Source organism: Lontra canadensis, unplaced genomic scaffold (genome assembly GCF_010015895.1).
Source record: "Lontra canadensis isolate GAN:19392208 unplaced genomic scaffold, GSC_riverotter_1.0 scaffold116, whole genome shotgun sequence".
NCBI classification, from domain to species: Eukaryota; Metazoa; Chordata; class Mammalia; order Carnivora; family Mustelidae; genus Lontra; species Lontra canadensis.
Window position 1 is genome coordinate 873,585 of NW_022631110.1, and position 19,731 is coordinate 893,315.

Consider the following 19,731-nt stretch of genomic DNA (forward strand, 5'->3'; position numbering starts at 1 on the left):
TCCATTTATTTAAAGGTCAAAAATTAGCAAACGTAATCTCTGGAGTTAATCGTTAGTACATGTCAAAGCGTTTGGAGAACATTAATTAAGGAAGCACTTTCCTGATTGCTGAAAAACCACTCAGTTATGCTCATCTGTCCCTGCTAGTAGGTTATGCAGTGCATTATGCAAAAACAAAACAAAAAAGTAAAAAAATAAAATAATAAGTAAAAAAAAAAAAGGCAAAAGTAACCTGCGGTCTTAGAAGACAGGATAGCAGTTACCTTGGTGGTTTCGGGTGGGGAAAGACTAGAAAGGGACATGGGGGGGGTTCTGTTTCTTGGTCTGGGGGCTGGTTACACAGTACGATCACTTTATCAAGTGGGACACTTATGATCTGTGCACTTGCCTGCTTGTACGTAAAAAGTTTAAAAAGAAAGTATGTATGTGCTAATGCCTTTTTAAAAATAATTAACATGTACATTAAAATGTCAACATTAATAATAGTTACTTTTAGTGCTGGGAAATGGAGGACTTTTATTTTCTTCGTGCCATTCTATATTGTCGGTATAACTGTCAATATAGACCATATTGTCTGACCAAAACATAATTTGTACTGTAAAAGGTACAATGAAAATGGTATCCTTATACACTGTTTTTCAAATGTATCAACAACCATGAGAACATTTCACGTGTTCATAATGACTGATCCAGCAACTCTACTTCCGAACTCTATCCTCAAGAAATTACCCCCCATACAGGAAAGAACTGCAATTTAACCCAGTGCCTCCTAAGAGGGGGAAGTTATTCTCTTTCATACCGTGCTCATAAGGAGAAAAAGTGCCTGCATCGATGTTAATATAAGGGTCAATTTTGATGGCAGTAACTCGGAGTCCACATGACTTTAGAATCGTCCCAATGCTGCTTGCAATGATCCCTTTACCAATGCCTGAGATGACCCCTCCAGTGACCAGGATGTACTTCATTGGTGGAGGAGGTGGCTGAGTGCGAGCACCCAGAAATAATCTGAAAGGTAACAAAATTAAGAGTCAGGGAAGAGAATCATATTCTCAAACCAGTATAGCAGGAGTCTGTTAAACCAGAATTTCAAAAGCACACGGCATTTTTCCATATAAAGTAAACTTTTGAAACAAAGTCTTCCCTTCCAGGTTTTCCATTTTTGGCTATATGCAGAAAGCGATGGATACTTTCTGCAAGCGAAGTCGCCCGTATTTTCCATTTACCCCAACTCTATTGTGTGACAAACTTCATTATGAGAAACCCAATTTTTCTGGGAATCAGAAACATGGTAAAATTTTTAAGAGAAAACAATCCGGAATCAGACTGATCTGAACAAGCTGTACCTGGGCAAGTTACTAATCCTTCTGTTTCTTCATCTGTGAAACGGAATAAAAAATACTAGTCCCTTGGAGTATTACTCAGCACTAAAAAGAAATGAGCTCTCAAACCATGAAAAGACATGGGGGTAACTGCAGTACACATTACTAAGTGAAAGAAGCCAACCGGAGACGCCTTCGTAGATACTGTAGGACTCCAACTACTTGACATTCTGGAAAAGGCAAACTATGGAGATAACAAAAGGATCAGTGGGTCCCTGGGGTTGGGGGAGAGGGAAGGATGAATATGTAGAGCACAGAGGATTTTTAGGGCAGCGAAACTATTCTGTATGATATTATAACGGTGGATACAAGTCATTATGCATTTGTCTAGAGCCACAGAATGAACGAGGCCAAGAGCAAACTCCAATGTCAACGTGTAATGGAGCTTGAAGGATAATGCTGTATCAGTGTAGGTTCCTCCGTTTTAACAAACGAACCCCTCTGGTTCCAGATGTTGGTAGTGGGGAAGGCTGTGCTTGTAGGGGCAGGGAGTGCATGAGAACTCGGTGCTTCCTGCTCATTTTTGCTGTGAATCTAAAATTGCTCCAAAAAATAAAGACTTCTTTAAAAAAAATCGGTCTTCATATATGCCAACATTATAAAAATCTCATAGGTGGGTGTGAAGATTAAATGAACTAAGGAATAGATTGATTTTGCAGTTTCCTCTCCTTTCAAATCAAACGATCAGAACTTGAAGGTGCGTAAGGTTATCTCACTGCAGCTCTCTGAGTTCAATTTAAACTAGTCGACCACGGTCAAGGCAAGTGAACTGAAACCATCCAAAATACACAAGTCCCATCCCAGATGGCTTCCCTCAGTCCCTGGACCTGCCTTTCTATACACTCCAGATGATCCCATTCAAGGCCATTGTTCCTCTTCTCTAGCCACCTGTCATTTTGCTCACTCCAGCTAGATTTAGCCCAAAAGATTAACCATGGATCCAAACCCAGAATGCTCCTCCTATAGATCCAAAATCTATCTGAATATTCACGTCTTTCCAGCCCTACTGGCCCAGGTAGTCATTATAGGAGTAATTTTCTTTTTCTTTCTTTCTTTCTTTCTTTCTTTCTTTCTTTCAGATGTTATTTCTTTGACAGAAAGACAGCGAGAGAGGGAATACAAGCGGGGGAGTGGGAGAGGGAGAAGCAGGCTTCCCACTGAGTAGGGAGCCTGATGTGGGGCTCAATCCCAGGACCCTGGGATCATGACCTGAGCCGAAGGCAGACATTCAATGACTAAGCCACCCAGCCACCCTTACAGGCAGCTCCCCCTTACCCACTCCCCCTGCTGCTTTCTTTCTATGTTAGTAAGTATCCCTCAACTCAAGTCAGACAGCCTGGGTGCAAATGCTGATTCTGTTATTTACAGCTATGACCCTGGACAACTTCTTCAACTTTTCTAAACCTCAGATTTCTCTACCTATGCAGTACACAGAGACCATAACAGTGCCTGCCTGATAGAGGCGAGCGGGCATTTACAAAGTGAGTACCCAAGTGCTTAATGAAAGCTGTTACCGTTTTTCAATCAGCTCACAAATGTTTATTATAGGTCAATTATGCTTAACATGTTCCCAGGTCCTGGGGACATGGGGGTAGACAAAAAGTCAAGGTCCCTGCCCTCTTGGACTTCACTTTCCCTGTGAGAGTAAGAGGCAATTTTTAGTCAGGATCTGTTTTGTTAGTTGAGATGAAAGAATGACAACTAGAGGTCATATCGCCCCCAGGCATAGCTGGACTGACCAAGGAACCTGTAGGAATGCAACTCTACTCACTTACAAATAAAGATATATTTACCACAACACCTGGGTGGCTCAGCTGGTTAAGCATCCACCTTCAGCTCAGGTCATGATCCCGGGGTCCCACAATCAAGCCCCACATCGGGCTCTCTCAGCAGAGAGCCTACTTCTCCCCCTGCCCCTCTCCTGCTCATGCTTTTTCTTTCTCTCTCTCTCTCAAACAAATAAATAAAATCTTTAAAAAAAAATTTTAAGATATAATTACCAGATGTACCTAATGAAATCTCCAACATAAAGGACAAAGATATTTTTCAGATTCCCAGTCTCTTGAGATGGAAAAACCTCCAGGGGACCAGACAAAGCTGCAGGAGAGCACCTGTTAGCTCGCATGGTCTCACGTGCCTCCAGTTAATGGTGTCCACCTTCTCAGGAGACCCTGCCCCAAATCTTGCCCTTAAAAAACCCTTACTTGCAAGCCACTGGGGAGTTTGGGACTTCAGAGCATTCCCTCCCTGCTCTCATAGGTAGCACCATACCAATACATAGCCTATCTTCCTTCACTGCAGAAACTCAGTGTCAGTTTTTATTGGCTTACTGAGCACCAGGTGGGCAAACTCTTGTTTGGTTCAGTTACAAAATGAGCACTGCTGTCATTGTACCCTATACTGGCACTGTCACCCTATTAAAATGACTTTCTATTTGTAAAAATTAGCAAAATCGAAAAGTGTCATTGAAAACTAGAGTGCATGCATGTGAAGTCACATTATGTAGTTGTAAAAAGCCTAAGAATTTTTCATAAAAAATTCCCTTATACAGAAGGATATAAAATTGAATATAATATTATCTCAACTATGTTTTTTTTTTAAAGATTTTATTTGTTTATTTATTTGACAAAGATCACAAGTAGGCAGAGCAGCAGACAGAGAGAGAGGAGGAAGCAGGCTCCCTGTTGAGCAGAGAGCCTGATGCGGGGCTCGATCCCAGGACCCTGGAATCATGACCTGAGCCGAAGGCAGAGGCCTTAACCCACTGAGCCACCCAGGCGCCCCTCAACTATGTTTTTAAATTAAGACTAACCAAAAGTACATCTAAAAGCTAAATTTTAATACTTGGGTGGTTGGGGTGTAGGCAGTGACTAGTTTTCTATCTTTTCAAAAATCACAAGATGCCTTGGGGCGCCTGGGTGGCTCAGTGGGTTAACAGAAGAGAGTCTCTTCTGTCTGCTGTCCAATAAAAACATTACAGCAACTGCCTGTGTAATTTTAAATTTTCTAGTAGCCATATTTAAAAAGTAAAGAGAAACTGTAAGTTAATTTTAATAACATCTTATTCAACCCAATGTATCCAAAATACTATCATTTTAACACACAAACCATGTAAGAATTCGCTAGTGAGGTATTTTATGTCCCCCCTTTCTGGGGCTCTAGGTCTTCAAAACTCAGTGTGTCTATTTCAGCACATCTCAATTCAGACTCAGCACATTTCCAATAGTCAAGAGCCACACGTGGCCAGTGGCTACCACACTGGACAGCTCAGGCCCAAGGGGAACTGAAAACACCAGGAGCACCAAGAAACACCTTCTCAAATGACGACCATTTAAAAAGTAGTATTAGTCAAAAACAGGAGTACTTACTGAATGATCCCATTTTATTAAGTTCGAAAGCAGGCAAAATTAAGCAATGCTAGAAAGCAGGCAGGTTGGGGAGAGGGGTTGTGGACTGGCTGGAATGGGCAGGAGGGAACTTCCCGGGACGATGGAAATGAAATGGTGTACGTCCACGCGGTGGTAGTGGTTCCACGGGTGTATAATTCGTCAAATCCCTGATCTGCACCCTTAAAATGGGGGCATTTTGTTGTATGTAAATTATACATCCAATCCTTAAAAACTGTTGCCAAACGAAAGCTATCTTGTAGCAGCAGCGTACTCAGCCCCAGGGCGCCCTAAACAGCTATTCTGGGGGAAATGCTAGGGTCGTTGTTTAGCGAGTGCACTGCGCGGGGGAGGGGACAGAAAGGCCATTTCACTCCGCGCGGGGCTTCACTTCCGCCAACGCCATCTCGGGGCTCTCGGGGCTCTCCGGGCTCCCGAGGCCAGGGAGAAATGGGGCCCGGGGTGCAGCCGACCCTTGCGCCCCCTTCCGAGGCCCAGTGCGGGGAGAAGCGCACCCCGGGGACGCGACGCTCCGGAGCCGCGATCGTGGGCCGCGGCAGGGCGGGTTCCGACGGCACTGGGCGCCGGCAGGGCAGCCCCGGCCCCCGCCCGTCTGCAGTCCGCCGTCCGCCGGCGGCTGGCGTGCGCCGGGTGCGGGGACGCGCCGCTTGCCCGCCCCTCTCCGACTCGGCGCGGGCGCCATCGGCGAGGGGACAAAGGCGCCCGGCCCCCACGTGCGCGCCTGGACTAGGGGCGCGGAGGCCCAGGAGACGCGGGGTGGCCCCAACGCGGAGGCCCTGAGGGTCCGGGGAAGGTCCGGGCGGGAGGTTACCTGCGCGGTGGTGGTGGCGCCGGGAGAGTGGCCGGTGGGGACAGCGCGCTCCGCCCCGCGGCGGGCCCGCGCTCACCTGTAGGGCTGGGGAAGGGGCCGCCGCTAGGGGTGTCCCTTGTCGCCACCGGGTCCTTCCCGCCGCCCGCGCGGGCCTCGGGGTACGCGGCGCCCTCCTCGCCCACCTTTCCCTCTCCTGCTGCTGCGGGCCCCGCTGACTCACGCTGGTGAGCTTGGGGTTTGCACCCGCGTTTGTGCAATGCTCCAAAACAAGCACCTAAAAAGTGACTCCTCAGACAGACAGCTTCCCGCCACCCTCCGCCCTGGATGCACTTGGCCCCAGGCCTCGCTCAGCCCGGGGACTGCTCCTCCCCTCCGTGGCTCACTTAGAAGAGGCACTTCGGAGGCGCGGATGAACGCCACGTTCCCGGCGAGCCCCTGCCATTTGGCAAGGCAAGATCCTTACTCGGGTCCTCCCGTCCAGTTCTCTCCACTGTAAAGAGCTTCACACCGCCCACAAACGTTTGTGGATCCCTTACTGCGCTCCAGGAACTATAGAAAAGCTAAAAGGACGCAAATAGAACTCCATTCCTGCCTTTAAGGGGCTCACGGCCTGAAGGCAGGTCTACACGTCTCCTTAAATCAGTAAAGTTCCCTGGGGCACCTGGTTCCAGGGTTCCCTGTCTCAGCTGGTGGAAACACGCTACTCTTGCTCTCTGGGGTGGTAAATTCAAGCCCCATGTTGGGTGTAGAGGTTACTTAAAAATAAAATTTTAGGGGCGCCTGGGTGGCGCAGTGGGTTAAGCCTCGGCCTTCAGCTCAGGTCATGGTCTCAGCGTCTGGGGATGGATCCCCGCTTTGAGCTCTCTGCTCAGCGGAGAGCTCTATTCCTTCTCTGTCTCTGCCTGCCTCTCTGCCTACTTGTGATCTCTCTGTGTAAAATGAAAAAATAAAATCTTAAAAATAAAATAAAATTTTAAAAGAAAAAATTAGTAAAGTTGGTCAAACATTACTAGTGTAACAAAAACAAACAAACGTGGGGTGGGGGGAGGTTAATAAGGGCTTCACCCACTGACTTTTTAAGAGTACTTAGAGGATGGCTGGTGCTGGGAGAGGACATAGGTTATTTAGCGGAAGGGAAGAACATACACAAACCACCGAACGAGAAAGGCTCTAACTGGAAAACAGAAGGGTTTGGAGTTGAGATGGAAGTTAGGAAAGTGGTGGAAATTTTGAATAACCAGTCTGAGTTACTAGAGTACCAACTTACAAAAGTGTCATTGAAGACCTAGGGGAGTTTAGAAACCATAGTGTGTAATGATGCCCAGCTATGATTTCATGAGCTATCTATAGGTAGATATATAAATATGGATATTTATGATAAAAGCAGTCTGTGGACTGAGTAGAGGGAGGTGACTGAGGCAGTTGAGGGCCTGAGAGAATGTGAGATTGTGGTACTCCACTGGGAGTCTAGTCCACACAAGGAAGGATGGAGAGCAGTGTAGAGCTGATAGGCTAGGAAGAAAAGAGACAGAACTAAAGACAAAGGCCTATGGGAATAAAGGAGCTGGCATGCTGTCACCAGCTGTGGTGTTGGCACTGGAGACTTCAAAGGGGGAATCATTCCAGGAGATGATTCAGTTTAGGGTCTGACAGCTGAAACAGAGTCAAATGAGCGGGTCAATCACCACCAGGCCAACGTGTGGGGACACTGAGGTCCCTGGAACTTGGAGGAGTCCAAGGAACCAAATCTTCAGTGAATGTGGAGGAGTGACCCCCGAAAGCTAATAGAAGACAGCAACAAGGATGGGTGGGGAGGGTTGTATGGCAAAAATTCAATGAATTTCAAAGCAAAGGGGAGTTTCTCCCCACCAAGGATGACACAGGAGTGTCATGAAAGAAGCAGGAAGGAACTAGGGATGGTGATGTCAACTTCAGGGAAAATACACAGAGGCTCCACCCAGCAGGAAGTATATGGAAGCCCCAGTCTTCATGAAGGCCAATAAGTAAATTTTTTGAAAAGGAGGAAACACTTTTGGGGCACCTGGGTGGCTCAGTCGGTTAAGCGTCTGCCTTCGGCTTATTCTATTCCTCTTTGTGGCTAACAGGTGAAAGATATTTTGTGACTACAAAGGGATTATTATGATGACTATTGTATTATTAATACAAAATGGAGAAAATATGAAGAGAAAAACAAACTTGATAACAGGATTCAGATGGACTGATTTGGGTGGGACAAGAATATTGTCATGAATAAATAAATGTTTATTCATGGCCCAAAAGCAGCATAGCAACAAGGATTGAAAAAAGAAAGAGGAGAATACAAAGTCTGTCATTAAGTTGATTGCTCATACAATCTCTTATTTTGAAGACTTCTACCTTTCCCTGGGGAACAGAGCCTTTCTTGTGGTTTTGGGTACACCTGGAGATAAGGCAAAAGTAGAGCGGAAAGGGCTGGGCCCTACCTCTGCACTGTATTTCTGCAGGTGAAGAAACTTGAAGGGCAGAAAGGACAGATAACAGGTCAAGGTTTTTCATCTATTAGATGGTGACGTTAGAACCTTCATTCCTCTAGGCCTCTGATTGAAATTCTGGGCTCAGTCCAGCCATACCTGAAACAAATACCCCTTTTCAGTAGAGTGTTGACTACTTTCATGTTCTTACTGACATAAATCCCAAAAAACACTGGTCCTAAGATGTCTCCTGACTTTCAAAACTAAATCAATACCCAGACTCTAAAAACAGGTTGAAATGTCATTGATGCCACTGAATTGTACACTTAAAAATAGTTAAAATAGAGGGGCACCTGGGTGGCTCAGTCGGTTAAGCGTCCAACTCTTAGTTCACCTCAGGTCCTGATCTCAGGTTCAGAAATTCAAACCCCGCGCTGGGGTCCACACTCAGCGTGGAGCCTACTTAAAAAAAAAAAAAAAAAGTTAAAAGAGCAGATTTTATGTTAAATATATTTTACTACCATTTAAAAAATTAATAGTATAATATAAAAAATGTTGAATTCTACACTTTAAATATGTTAATTATATGGTATTTGAATCATAACTCAATAAAGTTGTTTGACCCTAGGGTGGCTGGATGGCTCAGTCAGTTAAGCCTCTGTCTTCAGCCTCGGTCATGATCCTGGGGTCCTGAGATAAGTTTCGAGTTGGGCACCCTGCTCAGCGGGGAGTCTGCTTCTCCCTCTCCCTCTGCCCTGCTCGTGCTCTCTCTCTCAAATAAATAAATAAAATCTTTTTTTAAAAAGTTGTTTGGTCTTAGTAAGCCAAACTCCTGAACCTGAACTGTGAATATACCTCAGGATGGAAAACTGGAGAGCAGGGAAATCAGAATCAGAATCTGTCATAATCTGTCCCCACATACTCCCCCAGGACACTGGAAATAGGTGGGAGGAGGAGGAATAACGGGTGTCTTTCGCCAACAGATTGCTCAAGACTGTGCTTATGAAATCTGTTCATGCACTCCCTGCTCTAGAGGGGTAGCTGTTCACTCGACCAGTTTGTTTTCTTTTTTTTCATTTTCATGTTATTATGGAAAAAGTTAAAGGTATAGAGCAGCATACATAAAGGTATAAACACCAGCTTGCACACCTGTCAAACCATGACCAAGCTTGTTTCTTCTCTATCCCTACCCATTTTCTACTCCGCTTCCTGTATTAATTTGAGGCAAATGACAGACATCCTATCATTTCTCTGGGAAATATCTCAGTACAACTGTCTAAAAGAAAAGAACTCCTTTAAGTACACACAATACCATCGCCACAATTTAAAAATTAACCATCCCAACGTCTATGAACACGTACATGGATAAACAAAAGGCAGTGTATACAGGCAACAGAATATCATTCAGCCTTTTTTAAACGTAGCCTTTTAAATCAGAATTTTAGGAAAATTCTGACACATGCTACAACGTAGATAAACATCAAGGACATCTGCTAAGTGAAATAAGCCAGTCAGGAAAGCACAAGTATGGTAGGATTCCACTTATATGAGGTTCCTGGAGTAGTCACACTCAGAGACATAAAGTAAAATGGGGAGTCCCAGGGGCTGGTGGGAGGAGAGAATGGGGAGTTGTTTAATGGGTACAGTTTCAGTTTTGCAACTTCAAGAGTTCTGGAGATTGGTTACCACAATATGAATGTACTTAACACTACTGAACTGTACACTTAAAAATGGTTGTGATGTTAAATTTCATGGATGTGCTACCACAATTACAATTTTAATTTAATAATTTCTTAATTTCATGAACTATCCTGCACTGAAATTTCCAGTTCTTATAAACGTCGTGCTTTCCCCCTCAATGTTTGTTTGAATTAGGATCCAAATAAAATCCACAGGTTGCCATGGATTATGGCTCTTAAATCATTTCTAATCTATAGGTTCCCCTTCCCCTATCTTCCTTGCAATTTATTTGAAGAAACAAGGTCATTTGTCCTGTGGTTTCTCACAGCTTAGATTCTGCTACCCTCATCCCGTGGTGTCCTTTAACACTTTCCTTAGTCCTCTGTACTCCTTGTAAATTAGTTGTTGGACCTAGAGACCCTGGGCCAATTTTGACTGGGACTCAGAAAAGGGCTAAAGACGTCCTTTTCTGCTGCGACGGCCCAGCTGGACCTGAAAAGCCGAAGCTAAATCGGCAGCCAAGCTGCTTAGAGTGACAGAGACGCCGTTTACACGTCTGGGCCAGTCACCGGAGGAAAAAGGACCGGGCGGGACTACGCTGGGAAAACCCATTGTCTACTTTCCACGAACGTCATAAAGTCACTGAACTAAATGGCCAACGGGGCGGGGCCTCTTGCGGAAATGACGTACACGCGGCTGGCGCAGAGCGGCCATAGAGACGGGGAGACGGATAGAGAGGCTGCTCCAGGGTCGCACTTCCGGCCATCTCCCTGGGAGACGCGCATTGTGAAGTCGGGAGCCGGCGGTGCCAGTTAGGGTCTCCGGTGACCGGGACCGCAGTGGCGGCCCCGCGGGCGGGATGTTCCGGGGTTTGAGCAGTTGGTTTGGCTTGGAGCAGCCGGCGGCGGGTGGCCGGGAATCTGAGGGAGACGCTCCACCCCAGCAGTGCTCTGAAGTGGTGTCCGAGTCTGCGGACGGGGAGCCGCGTCAAGCGGGGAACCAGGAACTCCTTCACCAGGCGAAAGGCCTCGGCAGTGAGTCTCCTCCGGCCCTGGGGACCAGAGAGAAAGTGTGGCGGGGGAAGGCGGGGGACGGTGCCCGCTCCCTTTTCTTGACGCCCGAGTGCGCGGACCCGACTGGTTGGGGGGTGTGGGTTGGGTGGAAGGGGAGGAAGTTTGTCACTCGGACGTCTTGGGACGGGAGAGGTTGGTAAGGATCTGGGCAAGGCTGAAGCTTCATCTAGCAGTCAAATCCTGTGCCTGAAGTTCCTGGTGACAGGTCAGTCTTGAGGTGTGTCAACATTGGGAGCCAGGGCCTCCGTAAAACGGTGTGTCTCGACGTCTTTAGGTTTGACAAGGAATGTTTTTTGTTGAGTTCTCCAGCTTTCACCTCCACGCCCCCACCAGGATGGGGGACGTTGAAGAGCGTAAGTTGGTTGGGAAAGTGCCCTTTTGTGCCCTTAGGGCACAGTGAGTTGTCTGAAGTAAATCGTGGGAAGAGTTAGGGAAGGCCTCCCTCTCAGGCTGGTCTCCTTTGTCGGTGCAGTGGGAAATTTTTTTTTTTTTTAAGACAGGAAAGTAGCTGACCATTTTTGTCTGTGATGCAGGTTTTGCTACTAGATGTTTGATATCTCATTTAATCTGTTAAACCTCCCAGTGAGTTGGGAGAACAAGCCCAGAGTTACTGGCTCAAAGTTATACTGATAGTAAGTGGTAGACGTGCAGTTTGAACCTAGGTCTGTCTAATTTGAAAGCCCATACTCTCTGTGAGCCACAGTCTAATTAGGGAGGAGAGTAAAAGTGGTAGGCTTGAAGAAGAAACACATAGCTCTGGTAATTCTGATTCTGGAGACCTTGGCGGGCTTAAATAATCAAAACGTCTTTGAGAAGGTGGGGCCTAAAGCAGATGGCACAACAAGTGACAGAACTGCAGTAAAGGTAGACACTAAATTAAGCAGCCTTTTTTTTTTTTAAGATTTTATTTATTGGTGCGCCTGGGTGGCTCAGTGGGTTAAGCCGCTGCCTTCGGCTCAGGTCATGATCTCAGGGTCCTGGGATCGAGTTCCGCATCGGGCTCTCTGCTCAGCAGGGAGCCTGCTTCTCTCTCTCTCTCTCTCTCTCTCTCTCTCTGCCTGCCTCTCCATCTACTTGTGATCTCTCTCTGTCAAATAAATAAATAAAATCTTTAAAAAAAATTTAAAAGAAAGGCTCTAACATTCAAGAAGTTTGGGGAAAGGGCAGGGAAAACAGACATAATCCCAAGACATGGCAGTACAGAATCTTGGCTCAAGGTCCCCAAACTCCAGAAGAGAAATAAAACTAAGTGCTGTGCAACAAAATCTCTAAAGAGGGAACAACTGTTTGCTGTCCCTTTGTGTAGAGAATTGAGAAGAAATGAGCTTGCAATACTCAAAGGTATGTGAGATAAATTGGACTCGAGCAGAAAGGCTATGTTAGGTAGTTGAGAGGAAAAGCAGGGTATGGGCGTTTACTCCATTTCATAGAACATAGAGAACCATTTTTGTCGATCTTCAGGGGCCTATCAAAAGTCACTTTTTTTTTTTTTTAAAGTAACCTCTATGCCCAATGTGGGGCTTGAACTCACAACCCTGAGATCAAGAGTCACATGCTCTAATGACTGAGCCATCGGGCTCCCCAGAAATCAATTCTTAAAACAGCAAGGACTTTATTGTCAATTTGAAACCTCACATTTGTATTTACTTCTTTTTTTTTTAAGATTTTATTATTTATATATTTGCCAGAGAGAGAGAGAGAGAGTGCACATAAGCAAGGGGAACAGCAGGTGGAGGGAGAAGCAGACTCCTTGCTGAGCAAGGAGCCTGTTGTAGGACTGGATCCCAGGATGCTGGGATCATGACCTGAGCTGAAGGAAGACGCTCAACGCCTAAGCCACCTAGGCATCCCTGTATTTACATTTTTTTTTAAAGATTTTATTTATTTGAGAAACAGCATGAGCAGGGGGAGGGAGAGGGGGAGAGAGAAGCAGACTCTCGGGTGAGCAGGGATCCTGTCTCACGGCTCTATCCCAGGACCCTGGGATCATGACCTGAGCCAAAGGCAGACGCTTAACTGACTAAGCCACTCAGGTGCCCCTAAAATAAATGTATTTTTGATATGGGTGTCTACTTTGGAGTCTAATGCTCCCATCCCGTGCTTTCTTTACCAGACTCTTGGTGTTTGGGTTAGATGGAGGTATGCCCTCGCTTCCTTGCCCACAAACAAATTGTGAATGTAAAGTTTCCAAATAAGTGAGAGCTCTTCTGGTTCTGAAATTTATGTGATTTTAAAAAGATGTAAAGGTTCTAGTTTATACATAAATCTTCAGAAAGATAAGAGAGATGATCAGATATTTTTCTACATACTGATCCTAAGCGGTAGGTTATCTTTATTTTTTTTAATTTTATTGTTTTTTTAAGATTTTATATATGTATTTGACACAGAGAGAAAAAACACAAGCAGCGGGGAGGGGCAGAGGGAGAGGGAGAAGCCAGCTCCCGTCTGAGCAGGGAGCCCGATGCGGGGCTTGATCCCAGGACCCCAGGATCAGGACCTGAGTGGAAGGCAGACGCTTCACTGACTGAGCCACCCAGGCACCCTCTATGTTATCTAAAAAGACTCCTCTCTCCCTTTTTTTTTTTTTTTTTAAAGATTGTATTCATTTATTTGAGAGACACAGAGAACAAGCGGTGGGGAGGGGCAGAGGGAGAGAGAGAGAGAAGCAGACTCCCTGCTGAGCATTCTGTCCAGTTGGGTGGGGGAGCTTGATCCCAGGACCTCCAGGAGATCGTGACCTGTGCCAAAAGCAGAAGCTTAACCTACTGAGCCACCCAGGTGCCCCGAAAAGACTCCCCTCTTAAAAACTGAAATTATGTGTGTCTGAGCCTGACTCCCACTACATAGATTGGTTTCTTTAGCCTTTTAAAATCTACATGGACTCTCCTGGGAGCCCAGTTTGTTTTGTAAACACTTGTTGAGTGCTTGCCTTCAAGGTTGGATCCTAAATATTTCTGGTTCCTGGTGATCTATTTGTAAATTTAGGCAACTCACCAGTTACAAATGGTGGACACCCAGGCCTAGATTCCACTCCCCCACCCAAAACCAAACCTTCCTATTCTTGGTCCTCTCTTCTGATAAACTCTAGCCTCCTAGGATTACCTGCTTCAGAAGGAGGGCAGTTTAGAAGGGAACTCACTGAAGAGCTCCTCCCTACCTCTCTAAAGGGAGGCCTCATGTCCCAAAGTAACTTCTTATTCAGCACAAATTGGTTGCTTGGTTTTTGTTAAAGTCGACCAAATTGAAGCTTTATCTATGCTCTTCTTTTGAAAAAAACAAACCAACCAACCCATACCTCTGAGAGTGTTAAATACATGAGTCATTTGCACAGTTTAAATATGTGGAAGGATGGCCAAAAATGAGCTTTGGCTTTTTCAAAACTGTCCCGAAGACCAGTCCATGCCCAAAAATGGAGGAAGGGCTACATCCTCTTCTCCTTTGAAAAGTACTCTTAGTATGTGCAGTGGAACTATTAATTAGGCCATCCTCCTTCTGTAAGGAAAGTGCATTTCAAATTCTAGGTGTCTAACTTGCTTAGTTTGCAACTAAGAAGGCCCCAAAAGTTAGTGTGTATGTAGGAAAATACATGTGTGCTTCAGTACAGAAGAATATATGTGTTCTTCAATACAGGAGTAACATAACTAATTCAGTTCTGATGACAAATCCAGGTTTACCATGGGGGAAGGTAGTACAAATGGTCAGGAGCTTGGTTCCCAAAATTGGGGTTGTTTTGGCAGGGAGGATGGGGATAGGCATTGGCTAGGCAGTCAGCAGAGTCTGCCACTATCTTAATGGGCAGATCATTTATCCTTTGTGAGCCTTGGCTTACCTATCTGTAAACTGGGGAGATTATACCTATTCTTTCCAGGATGATTGTGAGATTAAAATTACTATTTTCATTGTTAACAATTTGCTCCCTCCTTCCATAAGGTTTTGTGGTCATACTCACCGAGAGCCATTTTACTTAGTCTTCCTTTTCTTCTTTGGTTGCTGCTTTAGTTCAGACCTCCTCTTTGTGCCTATGTTCCTGAAGTGGACATTGTACTCCTGTTACTTCCTGTTAACTCTTATCTTCGTCTCAATTTTTTCTAACCAGTTAATGAAAACTGTCTTTAACTTGGTGTCACCCAATATATTAATTTGCAAAATTAATAAACCACTTCTTCTCTTTATGAGCTTCTTACTTGAAAATCTCCTATCACGCTTTCCCATACCCCACTCCCTCTAACTTCGGAATCTAGCCCACTCTCTAATTACTCTTGGGAGACCTTCTCCCTCCCTCCTCTGAGTGCCTCTGTTCAATGATTATTCTTGGTCCTCTTGTCTTTGAGCCTTTTATTGGCTTATTTGTTTAGAAATAAGGACATTCCTTGAGGACAAGAACTATACTTCCTCCAGTGTTCTCTGTGTTCATGTATTCCACTCTTGGGAATCATTAAAATCTAAGGATTGAGATTATTATGCTAAATACCAGTTTTAATTTTTTTAAGTTTATTTATTATTTAAGTAATTTGTACGCCCAATGTGAGACTCACTCATGACCCCGAGATCCACAGTCACACGCTCTTCGAATTAGCCAGGCACCCCTAAAATACCAGTTTTTAAATGGCAGTTCTCCTTAGAATAAAAATGATTCTAATTAAAAATATTTTCCTGAGAAAATCTTAAAAGGAATCCTGCTCTTTTAGAACTTTGGTTTTCTTTGACTATCAGCAAAGAATATTTTTACAAAATAATCTGGCCGTCTACCACGTTCATTGCACCACTTTGTAAATGGACTAATCATAACCAAAGGGAAATGAGGGACCTCCCTAAGACTCAGCACTTATTATGTTGCTCCCCATTCGTCCATCTAGCAAGTACTGTCACTCGTTGGGGATACAGTGGTGAATCAGACAACCTCGATCCCCGCTGCAGTGGGACTTAAGGTGGGCCTTCAGTCTAACTGAGAAGACAGAGTCGCCCAGTAATCAGTATAGTGTCGTGAATAATGTTGTTGGTCTGACAACAAAGATGCTGAGGGAACACATCTCCGGAGCTCTTGCTCTAGTCAGGGAGCCAGGGAACATTGCCTGAAAAGTGCTATGTTAGCAGAAACCCACAGTATACGTAGAGCTAGCCAAATAAAGGAAGGGCAAGGTAAGTGTTTCAAACCAAGGAGTAACGTATCTGAGACGTCCTTGGAGATTCTCAAGAATTTCTTGGGGTCCCGTGAGTGTAGAATAGGAGGGGGAAGAACGGCAAGAATGAAACCAGAGGCAAGTCATAGCCTGTAGTATAGTCACAATGGGTTGTTGACATCACTGACAAGTAAGTGCCACCAGACATAATGGGAGAAAGTAGACTGTTTATGGTAAGGGTGACAGAAAGTGCGAGAGAAAGTCCTTCAGATTGGCAGATAGTTCTGCTGCTCCCAGATAGCAGTACCAGTTGCCTGATTCTCTGGAGGAGATACCAGGCACCAGTGAGGATTTAATCCCATGTTCCGAGCTCCCTTTGCCATTCTTACCGGGGTTTGCCACCTGCTGAGTGCTGTGAGAGTCCACCTGCCTGCCCCTCAGCAGGTGCAAGGAGCCGAGGCAAGACCTCCCTACAGAGAGTGCTTCCCACTAGATGAGGCTGGAAGGCCAGTTGCCCAGGAGCAGCCCCCAGCAAGTCCGCTTCAGAACCTGCCTGAGGTTGCTTCCCGCAGCCTACATTGTATACAGTGTGGACTTCAAAACAGTACTTGCTATGTACAGATCTTTATGTTACAGCTGCGATAGAGCCTTGGTACTTGTCTTTTCAAGTCTTCAGGAAAGTTAATTTTGTGCTTTTGCTTTGTTTTGTAAAGATGAAAGTTTGCGTGTTCCAGTTTCATTTTTATTTATTCATTTATTTTTAAAGATGTTATTTATTTATTTGACACAGAAAAAGCACGAGCAGGGGGAGAAGCAGGTTTCCTGCTGAGTGGGGAACCTGATGCGGGCTCGATCCCAGGACCATGAGATCATGACCTGAAGGCGGACACTTACTGACTGAGCCACCCAGACACCCCTATGTGTTCCAGTTTTAATCTTACTCCGTGTATTTGCTCATTATTATTAGTTAAGAGGGTGATTTATATTTATATTAGGACTTGCCAAGGTTTCTTTTTTTTTTTTTTAAGATTTTATTTATTTATTTGACAGAGATCACAAGCAGGCAGAGAGGCAGGCAGAGAGAGAGGAGGAAGCAGGCTCTCAGCAGAGCAGAGAGCCCGACGCGGGGCTCGATCCCAGGACCCTGAGATCATGACCTGAGCCGAAGGCAGAGGCCTAACCCACTGAGCCACCTAGGCGCCCCCCCCTTTTTTTTTTAAAAGAAGGATTTCTATTTATTAAAAATTCCCCCAGATTTATTACGGGATAGTTTAATCTAGGGAAGGAAGGGCATGTTTTCTTTGAACAAGAGGGAAGGAAAAAATAAAATAGGATATTTGGGGTCTAGAAAAGAAGGAAAGTGCAGGGAGCCTTGATCTTATTTGTGAAGTTGGAAGGGAGATTATCTACTGAGATGAATTAAAATGAGAAGCTGGAGAAAGGCAAGTCTGAAACAGCTTCTGTGGGAGAAGGGGTGAGAGTATGCTAGCGCTCTTTGAAAGGCTGTGTATGGATGGCTCGTCTACCCAGAAAGTGGAGTACTGTCAGTATTTGAAGTCCCACTTAGCAGGAATCATGCCCTATGGTTTAAGATTCCCGTGAGAGCTCTTTAAGGGAACAATCACAAATATAAAAACCATTGTACTTGAATGGAGCATAGACTATCTTTTATTCTTTACAGACTATCTGTTTAGCTTTGCAACTGCTGCTACAAAAAAGATAACTGAATCAGTTGCTGAAACAGCACAAACAATAAAGAAATCAGTGGAAGAAGGAAAGATAGATGACATCATTGATAAGGTACATTTAAACATCTTTCAAAATTCATTAGCAGCTAATTATCCCTTTTTATGAACTTTATTAACCCAAGTAGGATATCATATTCTGATAAAAATATTAATTGTTTTGAGATTCTTGGGTGTTTTTTCCTCCTTTGGTGTAAGAAGTAGCCATGATTTAAATAACCTTGGTTTTAATTTTAATCTAAAATACACTGGTTATCTTGGGTAACACTAAACTTTTTATATTGTGAGTTTAATTTTAAACTGTAACTGTTTCCATATATTTATGTCTTTGCATCATTCGTCTAGGTATTTAAAGTCCTAACCCATTAGGAATTGCACTTTTAAGACTTGAAGTAAGTTTGTTCATTTCCTGCAGTGGTAGGATGCAGGCCCAGGGAATTTCATTTATGTTGATAATTATTTGAGCTAAGGAGGTCATCAATTAAACTTTAGCTAGCTTGTTATTGTAATATTTGTTAGAATGAGATTAGACTTGGCTTTTATTGTTTTTTTGGACTAAAGCAAAAATTCAGTTTTTAACCCAGTTTATCTTTGCATTTGAAAAGGTAATCTATCATAAAAAGAGTTATATACTTAAAATTCAGAAATGTTGAATTTCTGTTTATTGGGGAAAGGGGAAGTACTACTTTTTTAAACCATTTTATTTGAAGAAAATTAATAAACTGTCTCCTGACTTTCCAAATCTTAAATGTAATTCTTATCTAATAATAAAGTTCTCAAAGTAACTTGCCTCTTTATATATTTTTTAACAGACAATTATAGGAGATTTTCAGAAGGAACAGAAAAAATTTGTTGAGGAACAGCATACCAAAAAGTCAGGTATGATACTGGTTTTTTGTACACAACATACTTACCTGCCAGCACTTACTAGTGTACCAGACACCACACTAAAGGCTCTGACAATACAAAAATGTGTAAGTAACAGCCCCATCCTTCAGGCAGCAGAAAGACTAGTTGGGGAGATAAGCTCATAAACCTTTGGGCCTTAAAGGAAGGAAGGATATTGTTCCCTGTGCCTGGGATAGAGGGTGAGACCAGCGGGTGATGGCCCGTCTGAGGAGCTGGCTGTGAAAGAGAGTGAGCTTTCATTTCTCGGTTTAGAACATGTCAAGCACAGTATGTGATGTACACATAATAGGCACTTAGCAAAAGTTTGCTGTCTTCCCATTCTTTTCAGGAGGAAAAAATGAAAGAGCTTTCCAGCAGAGTGATAGAGGGCTAGGAAAAGTCACGCGGTGTTGTGGAAGTTACTCAATACATTTCTTTCTTTCTTTTTTTTAGAGATTTTATTTTTTTATTTGAGAGAGAGAGCAGGAGGAGAGGGAGAGGGACAAGCAGACCCCCCGCTGAGCAGGGAGCCTGATGTGGGAATCGATCCCGGGACCCTGAGATCAGGACCTGAGCCGAAGTCAGACACTTAACCAACTGAGCCACCCAGGCGCCCCTCAATACATTTCTTTACTGACAAGTGCTCATTTAAATGTTTGATAGTTATCGGGTCTCAGAATGTCTACTTTTGCTGTTGGGATATCACTCAAACACAAAACTGGCCTCGTGTCTTTGAATTTGGCAATGGGATAAAATAATTCAGTCAGTTTGTACAGTGCCACAAATTCAAAAAGAGCTAATTAGTCATGTGGTGAATCAGGCATGGTCATGCCTAGGTAAACTCAAAGTGTAAAGCAGATCTTTGGGACAAATAATCTATACAAATTAGCATACCTTCGTGATTCGTGGGAAGCAGTGCAAGTGATCCCGGCTCAGAGACTTGGCGTAGGAGCTGGTTAGAGCCTCTGAGATAGGAACTTTGAGGGAGTAGGGTGAAGATTGGAGGCACTTTCAGTTTTGAGGAGCCCATTAGAGCCCAGGTGAGAGGATCATGTACAGAGGCAGGGAAGGGAATGCAGTGGCATATCAGGAAAATGCCCTTGCTCAGTTGCACCGGTCACATTTTAAGGGCCCAACAGCCACATGGGACCTAGTGGCTTCTCTGTTGGACTGTGCAA

The 19,731-nt window shown here is 44.4% G+C and overlaps 2 protein-coding genes across 6 annotated transcripts in view; one reads left to right on the forward strand and one right to left on the reverse strand.

Annotated features, from left to right (window-relative positions):
* Window positions 1–5,950, reverse strand: part of CTPS2 (CTP synthase 2) — a 96,053-nt gene extending 90,103 nt beyond the window's left edge. The window contains exons 1-2 of one of the 3 annotated variants that reach the window (XM_032840748.1): window positions 5,674–5,950; window positions 800–1,005 (exon numbers count right to left, since the gene is read on the reverse strand). In XM_032840748.1, coding sequence (XP_032696639.1) covers window positions 800–965 — 166 coding nt within the window. In that variant the 5' untranslated portion in view covers window positions 966–1,005; window positions 5,674–5,950. Of the gene's footprint in view, window positions 1–799; window positions 1,006–4,747; window positions 4,845–5,597 lie in introns of those variants that run through there. The other 2 variants (XM_032840746.1, XM_032840747.1) reach the window with 2 other exon arrangements.
* A 4,510-nt stretch (window positions 5,951–10,460) lies between these two features.
* The window catches only part of SYAP1 (synapse associated protein 1), a 30,803-nt gene continuing 21,532 nt past the window's right edge, over window positions 10,461–19,731 (forward strand). Inside the window, exons 1-3 of one of the 3 annotated variants that reach the window (XM_032840721.1) lie at window positions 10,462–10,761; window positions 17,602–17,720; window positions 18,478–18,544. In XM_032840721.1, the coding sequence (XP_032696612.1) occupies window positions 10,587–10,761; window positions 17,602–17,720; window positions 18,478–18,544 (361 nt within the window). In that variant the 5' untranslated portion in view covers window positions 10,462–10,586. Of the gene's footprint in view, window positions 10,762–17,601; window positions 17,721–18,477; window positions 18,545–19,731 lie in introns of all 3 variants that reach the window. The other 2 variants (XM_032840723.1, XM_032840722.1) reach the window with 2 other exon arrangements.